Here is a 12,430-nt window from a genome sequence, read left to right on the forward strand (position 1 = left end):
TTCTTCATTCTCTCTGCATTGCTGCTTAGACCCTTCTATCTACAGTTTCCAGCCCTTTAATCAGTCCTAAACTTGCACTCTCTGTTCCCTGCATGGATCCCATTTCTCGCCCTTCCACCTGGCAAACAACTCATTTTCTCTGTTTTTACTCTGAAGAGTCTTGATTGACCCTGCTCCTTCCCCTTTTTCTTTTTCTTTCCTCCCTAATGTGTCTCGTTTTGATCTTCAGATGATAAACTTGGGCAGGGCCCACTTTAATAACAATAATCATTTCAGTCCAGAGTCCCAGATGGAGCTTCAGATCAAGTAAAACTCAGAATAAACACAGTTGCAATAGTTAGAGCTTGGGAAACCAAATCAGGATGTTGAAAGTTACATTTCTTCTCGCAGAACCAGAAATTTGGAATCCAAAACAAAACTCAGATGTCTCTTCTGCGGCCTATGTCTATGCAGTTGCTCAATACTTGGAAGTAGTATACACACACACCTTTCCATTTGAGAGGGAGGGGTGATTACACATTGTGCTGTTCATATTTGCAGCTTCAATTTTTTAAAAACGCATTTTAGCTTTAGTTTTTTCCTGCAGAAATCACGAAAGGTAGCTTTTACACTTCTTGCCTTTATAGTTACAGAAAGGAACCTTAGTGCCCTGTGTACTTCGCAGCAAGACTCCAAAATAAAGTGTGTTGGGGAGGGGGAGATAAGTATCTTTTTAAAAAGCCAGCTTTTTTCTCTACTTTTGTAAATGAAAAGGTCCTGTGATATGAACGTTGTCTAAATCTGAGTTACTGATGCATAATTTTAGAGCATCAGCTTCATCTTTCATTCTCACTCTGCAAACAGCCCTACCCTCTTGCAGCCATGTAATCCCTGACCGCACGTCGCTGCATGTAACCAGGTACAACAGCTGCACCCATACAGGGTTGAACAAACTATCCTCATCCCACCTCTTAATGAACACCATAGCAACTGGGAACAGTTTGGATCTATTTATATGGAATCCTGGGAAGGGCAAATGCTGCTCACACCTACATCCCACATGCGGAAGGACCTCTCCTCCCTCCGTTATAGGTGACAATGATTAATCACATTATTGAAATTCAGATGTAGCAGGCTGAGTTCAAGCTGTTACAGCCCTTAACAACTTGGGACTAATTTTCCTAAGCCTTTCCCTCTATGTGCCTACTGGATCACTTTGATCTGTGTTACTTGCACTTTTTACAAGTGCCGTAGAATGTTAATTCTGCCCTTTGGTGTGGCGGCTGTGTCAGTGTGACTCTGGAACTCTCTGCCTGTTGACGTTAGGCAGGTGCCTCTACTATACTGCTTAAGGGCTTATCCACACTTACATTTTCCTTGCTCTTTCCAGGCAGAGGCACTCTGTGTCCAAGTAGTTTTTTTGTTTTTGTTTAGCCCCGAGATTTCCCCATGAAACCCCACTGTTTAAAGTTGAACCAGTGCAAACATTAATTCGGGTTTTCTACAAATTGATGTTTGCTCCAATTGGGCTTTAAAGAGTAGGTTTTCACAGGGAAAGCTCCAGAAGGGACAGGGGAAAGGGCACTTGGACATGGAGCTTTAAATCACAGAGTGTGATTGGAAAGAGCAAAGGAAAAGGAAGTGCGGATAAATGCTTTGATACCTGTCTGGAAAAAAATGTTTTGGCAAGCCCATCCAGACAGATTTAGAGCTAATCCATACTCCCTCTTGTTCTGCTGTTTTCCCCTAGGGAAAACCACTCTTTAGTGCTCAGTTGGAGCAAATGGAAATTTGGGTTTCCCCCAGATTGCCGTTTGTTCCATTCTATTGCTAAAGAGTGGGTTTTTCCTTGGAAAGGAGTGGGTCAAGTGGAAAACTGCTGGGATCTGTGCTTTCTAGGGACGGCACAAGCGGAAGTGTGGACAAGCCCGCAGTTACATTTGTGTTAAACAGTTATTGATGCTAACACTGTTTGTAATGATGCTTTTGTTTATATTTGATTTTAGTTTGCATGTTAGCCATGTTTTATATACCATTTTAGTCCTGTTCTTTCCACCTAGAAAGTTGGGCTGTTACTGTATTCAAGAATTGTGCTATCCGGCTTCGTGAAAGTAGCAGTTTGAGCTCTGGTGGCTCTCCTTGGCCCAGCAAGATGAAGCAAGCCATTGGAGAACCCTTTGTGTGGCCACTTGTTTCAACTGGGCAAAACTGCATAGAGACCCCTTTGCCCCAGCAGCATACACTGGTTCCAAGGGATGGCAAAGCCAAGCTGCCCATTGGGAACAAGGTGTGCTAGAGGGGAATACAAAACTGCAGTGCAAGGCAAAGCTTTAGCTGAATTCTGCTAACCACTGTCTGCTTGTGCCCCTGGCAGGTGGTGATGGAGAACATGCGGAGGAAATGCAAGTGCCACGGCACCTCGGGGAGCTGCCAACTGAAGACGTGCTGGCAGGTGACTCCTGAGTTCCGCCTGGTAGGCTCCCTGCTCAAGGAGCGCTTCTATGGGGCCATGCTGATCCGGCCCCACAACAGGAACACAGGGCAGATGGAGCTGAGCCATGCCCGCCAGAGGCGCCGGGCCGGCATCAGCGACCTGATCTACTTTGAGAAGTCACCGGACTTCTGTGAGCGGGAGCCGGCACTGGACTCCATGGGGACGCAAGGGCGCTTATGCAACAAGACCAGCCCGGGCATGGACAACTGCGAGAGCCTGTGCTGCGGGCGGGGACACAACATCCTGCGGCAGACACGCAGTGAGCGATGCAACTGCAAGTTCCATTGGTGCTGCTTCGTGGCCTGCGAGGAGTGCCGGCTCACGGAGTGGGTCAGTGTCTGCAAATGAAGACCGTGGCCCCTGCTGGACGCTCCAGAGACTCTGCGGTTTCTACTGGGCACAGTGGAGCCCTGCAAAAAGCAGGAGGCACGGCTTGGGCAGCCTGGCACGTTTGTGTTTCACATCATCTCCCTGGCACTTCCTCTCCTCCTTTCTGACTTGTGCATGAGCACTCAAGGGGTTCGGTTGTACATGGGCGTTAGTCGCGAGCCTGGCACCTCTGAAGCACAAAGAGCTGCACGCCAGTGGGCTTAGCTGGAATCCCAGACATTAACTCCAGCTGCTTCTGGCCACTGGCATCTTCAGCTGTGGTTCGAAGGCCCAGGAGACACCTACGTAGGTTCCTTCTGCAGAACCTCACTCAGTCCTCCCCCCGTGATGTATCTTACAAATCCCGCACTGGGATCATTCAGGTGGCAGGCAGCCCTTACAGAACAAAATACCTGTTTTTTCTTTTTTAAAATCCTGGGTTGAAATCATAGAATTGTAGAGTTGGAAGGGACCACGAGGGTCATCTAGTCTAACACCCTGCAATGCAGGAATCTTTCACCCAACATGGGGCTCAAACCCACGACACTGAGATTAAGAGCTTTGTGCTCTACCGACTGAGCTGTACCAGCTGCCACATTTCACGTTGGACCAATTCAAGACCTGTTTTGGGCTGTTAGTATCTTTGTTATTCAGGAGAGAGAGAGAGAGAGAGAGAAATTAAAAATGCTGAGTTTGTTTAAAATAAATGTTTCTAGCAAGAGATTGAAGGGTGGGGGCACAGAGACCTCTGACTCCAGTGTCCCATACAGGCACTGTAGGCATGTAGTATGATGGTAACTGTGGTTGGTAAATTATTTTATTATTGTGAGAATAAAAGTGAATCAGAGATGGTGTGTGTCTGAGGGTGTAATGATGGAGACATGAGATTTGTTATTGGGTAAAGCCTAGGGATGTCTACTTGCTTTGCGTGGCATCTCACGATAGCTCACACGTGGGTGCTTTGGTTTATGCCAGATCTGCAAAATGGAACTGCAGGAAAAAGAGCACATGGGGGGCCCCTGGAAAGAAACATGCCAGTCTCTCCATCCAAAGCTCAGCAGTTGAGCTCCATGGCACTCATTCTGATGGGTGATCCATCAGGCAGCCTTCACACTGGGAATGTTGTATTTATGGTCTCAACATGCATGGGCTGCTGAGATTATTTGTGGGGGGCATTTTCCACGATACTTTCAAATTCTGAGGACTGCTGCTGCAGCCAGAAAATGTTTGCTGGATCAAGGCTGCAGTGGTGTCTCTAATCCTGTCCAAGAATCTGCTGTACTTAGGAAAGGGGAACAGGGGTGGCACTGGGGAGGACCTCAGCATTTCCTAATTTGGAAAAGCACAAGAGGAGCAGAATGATCATTTAGTAAGGGAAAGGCTTCCCGCGTGTCAATGGGGCAGTAGCAAGGCTCTGGATAGAGTCCCAAGTTACATCGTTCCAAGACAGAAATGACTTGAGACTGGGTGCTCTTGCTTGCTGGCTACAAATGCCCAACGACCCTTTTAGGTGGGCAGCCTGGGGTCCCAACGTATGGGCAGAATGTGCAAAGAATTCAGGGCCTGTGCTTGTGTGGTGGTGATTCTGGTGAGAAGCAAGCTGTTGCATCCTAAACAGCCCTTGTTGCCCGCTTTGCCCTGCATGGGCTGGGTAACGATGAGTCACCCTATTGGTATCTGGTGCTGTCTGATAAATCCCCACCCTGCCTATAATGTTGGCCCTGAGGCTCTGCAAAAGGAACACCAGACGGGAAGGGAAGGGAAGAGTGGGCAGGGTGCACCAGTCTAGCCAGGGGCACGGTGCACAGGCCTCGCCAGGGAGGAGCTCCCTGCAACCTTGTTTCATAAGGCTCCAAAGCGCTACAGGTTGGTTGGTGGTGGGTGGTATCTTGGTTTCACATTATGGAGCTGTCAGCTTTTATTTATTTATTTAATTTGCACTCAGCCAAAGGTTGTGGGAGGAACCTCAGCACCTGGAAGGCCTTTCTATCTATGGAGGGGGCACACAAGATTCTCTAGGGCCTCTAGATGGATGAACTGGAGAGGGCAGAGACGTCTACCACAATGCTCACTACAATATTGGCACCTCTGGAAGCTTACCTTGCCAGCCCCTCCTTCCACAAGTTCTCAGTGTGCTCAAGGTGTGCTCAGGCTGCAAGGGGAACTCGGGAGCAGAGTGCTTGTTAAATTTTGTTTGTTTTACTTATCAGATTTTCCACCGAAACGGTAAATCCTAATCTAATAGCAAGAAAATATGAGGCTGCCGTCATGTAGATGTGGATGCTGCACAGAGGCCACAAAAAAGTGTTGTGTGGAAGTGCCCAGAGCTTCTCTCAAGAAAAAAGATGTTATCCTCAGGAATAGTTTTGCCTTCAGCTGGGTCTTATTGCTGTTCTGTCCAGAAGAAACATATGTGCATGTACATGTACACACAGAGATAAACTGCATGTTTGCTTCAGCTCTTATAAATGTCCCTATTTTCCAGAGAAAGTCTGGGATTTACAGAAACCGTCCCGGTTTCTGATTTGACCCCGGAATGTCCCACTTTTCCTTAGGACGTCCCTATTTTCATTGGAGAAATGTTGGAGGGTATGCTGAAGCAAACATGCAGTTTGCCGCCTTCAGAAGGGCTGATCTAGCCCAGTTGGCCAGAGTTGCCTCATGGTAAGGTCTAAGCTCAGTGCCCTCACACACTTCATCCTGCCTGCCCCAATCCTTAAACGCTCTGGCCTCTTCCTAAACCCATGTGGGATCCCTCTGTTCCCATCAGCATTCTCCACAACCACTTTGCAGGCTGGGGAAGGGAGGAGTGAGTGTGTGTGTGTGTGTGCTCGCATGCTGCTGGGGAAAGCAGGGGGGAGAATTATCTTCACACATCAATCACACCTCAGCCCTTTGAACTCAGCATCCTTTGGCAAGCTCAAAGCAAGGGGGTTTGGCTGGGAGCCTGTGATCTCGCTTGGCCACCGCTGATGATAATGCATGTTCCCAAAGCAGCCCTGCCCCTAGCTCAAGCTACTAATCCCGCAGCGCTCACCCCCTGCAACAGCTGCACAGTGCTCACCTGTCCAGCAAGGAACATACACCAGAGGGTGCTTGATATAGCTTGTGAGGAAGGACAGCAGCAGGCATTCTACTAATCCCTCCCGCCAACACATGCACAGACATACATCACGAGAAGAGCCTTGCTGGATCAGACCAAAGGCTCATCTGATGAAACACCAGAACCGCAACTTAAATCAAAATAAATGCTGCAAAATGGATCAAATCTCCCATCTGATCTCACCATATTCCACAAAACATTGGGTGAACTGCCTGCCTTTTTTTTTTCTTTTGAACAATTTAATTTTAAAGACTAGAACATGACACATATCTTATATAAGGGCCAGTAAACTAAGTTCTTGCATCCTAGCTTGTCACACAAGCTCTCTAGCTGGTGGAAGTAGAGCCAGTGACAGGCAGAGCCACCCGCTGTTACTGTGACAGCGGGCAGTGGGAGCTGGCTGTGGGTAGATTGCAATGGCCCTTTTGCCCCAGTGGACCAATCTCCAATGCAGTCTTTTGATGTGTCTGAGGCTGTTAGTCAGAAAAGTCATCAGTAAGATTGCTGGGCTGTAAACTGGAGAGGTTTATTTTATCTTTAGCAGAGGTTTATTTTACCTTTCTCTTCCTCCTCTGTGTGCCAAAGCCAGTAGCATTCTAGTTTTGTCAGTGGGAAGAAGGTGAGGGACAGAACCCAGGAAAGTAAAAGTGGCACCTCCAGGTTGCAAACTGGCAACCTTGCAGCAAAACCATTAACAAAGCTTCTTTCTGATCACGTTTAAAAAGAGCTCTGCATTCCAATGAAGCCATTTCCCATTTGGTGCTGTTTACCAATAAGCCCAGGTTTGAACAAACACCCACCTAGGGAAGCGAGTGGCCACATGCCGTGGGAGCAGAACAGACAGCAAGCAAAATCCAAACATCTCTGCTTCTTTGGGAAGGGCACATGAGAGGTTTTAGCACAGTGTTAGGCTACGTTACATCAAGCACACTGGAGTAACTGCATGGCATAGAAGGGTCTTGCATGCAATGCTGTGGTCTCCCTGACATCACCTTTGCTAGGATGTGGGAGGAGACACAACTTAGTTGGACTGGTAACAGTGGGGAGACACTAGGCATGCATCTGGTTGCATCCGACAGCACCAAACTGGTGGCACACAAACATGCACATGAGTTAATGCTATCCTTTGTTACAGTGGGTGAGAGGAAATCTCTTGCATATGGGCAGACCAAGTTCTAGTTGATAATGCAAGAGCCCGGGGTGAATTTTGACGGGTGCAGCTTCTCTCAGTCTAGTGCTGCAGCAGTGGGACAAGCCACACTTTGCTGAAACTCCTTTCTACGGGATCCTCAAAGGAGAATGGCCTTTTTTGTGGAATCTTTCAGCCTAGATAAACACTTCAACCTCTTGCTGAAAGTGAATGCTTTGGGGCAAGAAAACTGTTGCCCAGCAGGAGGAGAGAAAAGTACTCTGTACATGCTCACATGTTCAGATGCACTTTTGTTAACTATTCCTTCATGTGTTCAAGGCCTTGTTCCTGTTACTGAAAATGGGTTCTAGTGTTGAGCCCTGGTAGAAATTCAGTCCTTATTTATTTATTTATTTATTTGCTTGCTTGCTTGCTTGCTTGCTTGCTTGCTTGCTTGCATTACATGTATATCTCACCTTTCATCCAAGGAGCTCATGCTGGTTTACATGGTTAACTTCCCTCTCTTTTATGCTCGCAACAACCCTACATGGTTGGTTAGGTTGAGAGATGATGACTGACCCAGTGTGTGTTGTGGCTGCCTGTGGATTTGAATACGGATGTCCCTAGAGCTAGTATGGCATTCTAACTCAGGGGTTGCCACATGTGCCCACAGAGGTACCACATGTGCCCTCCTCTCCTGGTGCCCACAGGCTCCTCTCCCCTTGCTGAAATTAGGCATCAGAGAAGCCTTCTGATGTAGCCAATAGAATAGATTGCAATGTGTATGTGGTGTCCACAATAATTTATCCAATTTGCAAATGTGCCCACAGGCCCAAAAAGGCTGGTGAACCCTGCTCTAACCACTATACCCAGGCTTTGCCAAGCCCTGAGTCTAGGGATATAAGAAGGTGGGCAGTTTGTGTTCAACTTGTATTTCTTACAATCAACGATGTTTCTATTATGCTGCAGTTTGGTTTCTGCCAAATACAAAGTCTGCAAGTTTAATGTAAGTTATATAACTTACCTATTTATGTAACTTACGTAATTCATTTCAATATAAACGAAACATCAAAACAGTGTTAAAATGTCATTCATTACACATCATATGTGGACCTAAAAACAACAGTGATGTGAAGGAAGACCAATCAGATTCACTTTAGTGATTTCCATTTCTGAGCACAGACAAACACACTAACTGCAGCAATTTCCACTTCGTTTTCCATTTTTGTTGAACTTCTTTGACAGCCCGACCTTGTCAGAAAAAAGATGGCAAACCTATTCAATGAGCACCAGGTTAAGACCAACCTAAGAAGAACAGAGAGCTGGTGGCGAGGCTGTCCCACTGCTGTGCTTACAGACCCAGAAAACTAGACAATGGATGAGCCTGTTAACCATCTGAAATGTCATTATATATGGGCTCTTGCCTGTCACAAGCCTCACTGGGGAATCTTGGCACATTAATTGATGCGTGCACATTCTTGTGGACTTCCAAGTTGCAAAGCAGACGTTACAGGCTAATAATCTTATGAGGGGGTGTCTGTGTGCTACAGAAATTGCATGTATAATCAATTAGTCCATTCTTTCCCCCAGACATCTTTATGAGTTTTAAAACATAGCCCAAACTCCAGTTGGCCTAATTTTTCTGAACTCCAAATTCCTTTCAGTTTCTGGAAAGTTCTAGCACTGATCAGCAAATATTTTTATATTACACTGGGATTTTCCCTTGCTGGAGATCACTGCATCTCCTGGAGGAAGGTAGTGAGCAATTGTAAGAGCTCTCCCTCCCTCCCTCTCTCTGAGTAAGGCTTTTGGTATTTATTCCCTGCTCAGAACACCCATCAGAGGAGAGGTATTCCCCCAGGGGCACTAGCGATGCACAGGGAACGCCCAGCTGCAGACATATTCCATTCTTGCTTGAAAAGGAATCTGAAACAAGGTGGGGGAGCAATCACAGCAGCACCCCAACCAACTCTGCTCCTGGTGTCGGAGGTGACAGGCAAAGCTAGCGCTAAGGAAGAAGGTCCCCCAGTTCTTCCAGAAGGCCAGTGACACCCTTTCTCTTCTCTTGCTCAGGTGAAGAAAATAGTGTTTCCAAAAGAAGGGCTATAAATCAGTAGCTCAAAGAAAGACCTTCCATTATTGTTTCACAAGGCCCAATACATTTTGCTGTCTGAGTTATAGCAGCAAATAGCACCCCAGCCCCAAGTCAAGGTGCATAGTAGCTCTGGGATTATTGTGGTATTTTGGCACTTAAGGCAGAAAATCCCAGAAACGTCTCTCCCTGGCAATAAAAGTACAATACTGTAACAATAAATGAAAACCTAGGAATTCACTGCTCTTTCAATGACATTCAAAATCACAAGGTTGCCTTGCTCTGCCTTAAGTTTTAAGGGCTGACCCTGCACAAAGTTTTGATGTTCTGGGTCCTTGGATTGCCCAGACCCAACTTGTGGTTCCCCACTTCTACTTCCTAATATCTTCATTCAAAGTATATAACTATTTTCCAGCCTCACCTTCTATTTCTTACCCTGCTAACCTGATCTCAGTCTTTGACTCCACTTTCCCTTTTGAAGACCCTAAAGCTGCAAAGTGCAAGGTAAAGTTGGCGTGCCTGTCATACCAAAAGTGGACAGGGTAGAGGGAAAGTGGGTGGGAAGGGTCTTTCTCTCACATAATTTGTGGAATGGCTTTGTACTTGGAGAACAGCTGGGCGTGAATAAAAATCCATGCCTGTGATTCTCCCCAGAGCCCCCTAAAATCCCACCCTATGTGGGGATTTTTAAAATTGCTCGGCATAGAGAGTAGACCAGCTGTGCTTTGTATCATAGCAAGGTCCTTAATTTAGCTGTTTACGGCATACTCAGCATAATGATTAAATCTGCTCTTGGTAACAAAGGAGGTTCTAAAAAGGCTGGAGAGCTACTCTGGAAAACAAAAAATATAAAGGGGACAGTGAGAAGTCTTGGAAGAAGAAGCTGAAAGTGAGTGGAACATCCCAAGCAGAATTCCACATCTTTGCAGGGTGCACATTTTACTCATAATTTTCATCACATTACCCTAGGGTTTTTTTAATGCAAAGGTGTCCAAATGGTGATTTGCGATTTATGATTGCAAGTGAAATTGATTTAGTTCTGTTTATTTATTGCATTTATATTCCAACTTTTCCTCCAGGGAGCTCAGGGTGGTTGTGTACATTGTTCCTTCCTCCCCATTTTCCTCCCTTCCTACCCTGTGAGGTAGGTTAGACTCAGAGATAGTGACTGGCCCCAGGTGAAAATGCCTTTTACTTTAGGTGTTCTTATAACTTTCTCCTAAGAGTCATTCTTATGGCAAATGAATGCATTTACCGCCCTTAACCTCCAAAATCAGATACCCCCCCCACCCCACCCCCTCTCTTTTACAGTGGAAAGCAGTCTTCAACATGCTTATAGCTACTAATAATTTTGCTTAAATCTGGTTATTTTTCAACAAGGCACTTATACTCATTTTTAATTACAAAAATCTGATTTCAATTAAAATTAGACTTAAAATAAAAATGCATTTGTCTCTACTCAGCTCCTTACCCAGCTCCTTGCCTGTATAACCTAGGAGTAACGATTTCTGAAGAAGGAATGAGATTGCTGGTGCTGAGCAGGAGATACCTATATGGATGGATTCATGCCCAGTGCCATTAACTCCCTCAGCTGTGCAATCAGGCTGAAGTTCTGATGCTGCAAAGCAGCTCCCGCAGCTGGTTTGAATCAGGCCTTGCCTATCCAAGTTTGGCCTAGAAGTCTTTGGGCCTGACTGGGCAGCAAAGCCACTGTGTCTGTAGTTGCCATGGAAACTAGGGCAGAGGAGGGGCAGCAGTGTGTGTCAAAAGCTACTGCCTCTGCCTGCTCTGGCTGATCAGCTTGGAGGAGATCAATGGGCTGGGTGGGGCCTCACCCTCTAATCCACCCTCTCATGTGGGTGCCTGCAGCTGCCTGCGGTCGGCCCCATCCCCAGCTCTTGGGTGCTGGGGCTTTCCAGCTGCAGCTTAATTACAGCCCAAGGGATGGTGAGTATGCAGAGGCAAGGTGGGGTGTTTGGTGGGGGTGGTCCACAGTGGCTGGGTTTGGGGCTTCTTGGCTCTCGTGGCCCAGAGATCCTTACAGTTTTGCCTGCCTGGAACAAGGTGGGATGCCACCCAGGCCCATCCATGCAGCCTAAGAGGTGCCAAGATATTGGTGCGCCCTGAACAAGAGCCAAAGAGCCAGCTTGGGAAGAATCAAGGCAAAACTCCTAGGCCTGACTAGAAGTTTGTGTGAACTCTGCAGATGATGAAGAACACATCCCAGAATTGTGCAAGGAAAGCGTTCTCTGATGGAGTGCTAGAGCTGAGGGCCAGACTGTTGTTGGTGTCCGTCTTTGGAGAAAATAGAGGAGTGCGCCTTTGGGAGTGAAGTCAAATCTGTTGGAAGCCTGCTGTGGCTGTACAGACCAAGACAGGAGAGACAAATATCTCACAGCTCCTGGTTGGGAAGAAAGGCAGCATAGACATCAAATGAATAATATCAGTAACAATAATAATGGCATGTGGAAGTCTGCAGGCCACCTGGGACATACTCCTGCATGGCACAGATGGATGGAGCAGGTAAGACCAGTTGAACCAATGAGACCTACACAAAAGTAAATGTATATGCATCTTTATCTTGAAAGGCCCACTAAACTGGCCTGTGCCTATCTTTATTATTTATTTATTGAATTTTTATACCACCCTTCATCCAAAGATCTCAGGGGAGTTCACGGCATAAAAATACACCATAAAACCACAAAGTACATAATAGCAAAAACAAAGCAAACCAATAACCCCTTCCCCAAAACATATTTAAAAGGTTAATCTAACAGGGTCTAGAGACAGATGATTCCATCTCTGATGGCATTATTTTCATAGGCTTTCCATAAGATTATAGTAAGCTGCTTTTTACCAGAGTTTTTCGTGTACCTATCCAGCTCAGTCCTGTCTATACTGATGGGCAGCAGCACTACAGGATATCAGATAAGAGTCTTGCCCACTTTTAGCAAGAGATATCAGGGAATGAACCTGGGTCCTTCCCAGGCCCAGACCAAAACATTCTGCTGCCTGAGGTGGAGCAGCAAGTTGCACACCTCCTCCCAAATCAAAGTGCATAGTACCCAAGCTTGATCATACATCTTTTTCACATCTGAGATACCAAATTCTACAAATGACTGCCTGGGAGTAAAAACGAAACAAAAGTACTTTGGGTGTATGGGGTAAACCAGCTATCTGCTGCCCTTTAATGACACCTAACATCAGTAAGCTAGTGGTCTGCTATCAGGACATTTACATGTGGATCCAAAATCGCAGGTGCTG

General features: G+C 46.4%; 2 protein-coding genes and 1 long non-coding RNA gene across 5 annotated transcripts in view; 2 read left to right on the forward strand and 1 right to left on the reverse strand.

The window, feature by feature from the left end:
* The window catches only part of WNT10A (Wnt family member 10A), a 44,580-nt gene extending 40,886 nt beyond the window's left edge, over positions 1 to 3,694 (forward strand). Inside the window, exon 4 of the mRNA XM_081920655.1 lies at positions 2,354 to 3,694. Coding sequence (XP_081776781.1) covers positions 2,354 to 2,821 — 468 coding nt within the window. The 3' untranslated portion in view covers positions 2,822 to 3,694. The remainder of the gene's footprint in view (positions 1 to 2,353) is intronic.
* The window catches only part of LOC309375343, a 31,724-nt gene extending 20,325 nt beyond the window's left edge, over positions 1 to 11,399 (reverse strand). For both annotated transcript variants that reach the window (XR_014170832.1, XR_014170833.1), the window contains exon 1: positions 10,638 to 11,399. This is a non-coding gene — a long non-coding RNA (uncharacterized lncRNA). The remainder of the gene's footprint in view (positions 1 to 10,637) is intronic.
* Positions 11,400 to 11,406: 7 nt separating this feature from the next.
* The window catches only part of CDK5R2 (cyclin dependent kinase 5 regulatory subunit 2), a 42,614-nt gene continuing 41,590 nt past the window's right edge, over positions 11,407 to 12,430 (forward strand). For both annotated transcript variants that reach the window (XM_081920748.1, XM_081920749.1), the window contains exon 1: positions 11,407 to 11,689. The gene's annotated coding sequence lies outside the window, so the exon portion shown is untranslated. The remainder of the gene's footprint in view (positions 11,690 to 12,430) is intronic.

Source organism: Podarcis melisellensis (genome assembly GCF_964234715.1).
Source record: "Podarcis melisellensis genome assembly, chromosome: 1".
Classification (NCBI taxonomy): Eukaryota; Metazoa; Chordata; class Lepidosauria; order Squamata; family Lacertidae; genus Podarcis; species Podarcis melisellensis.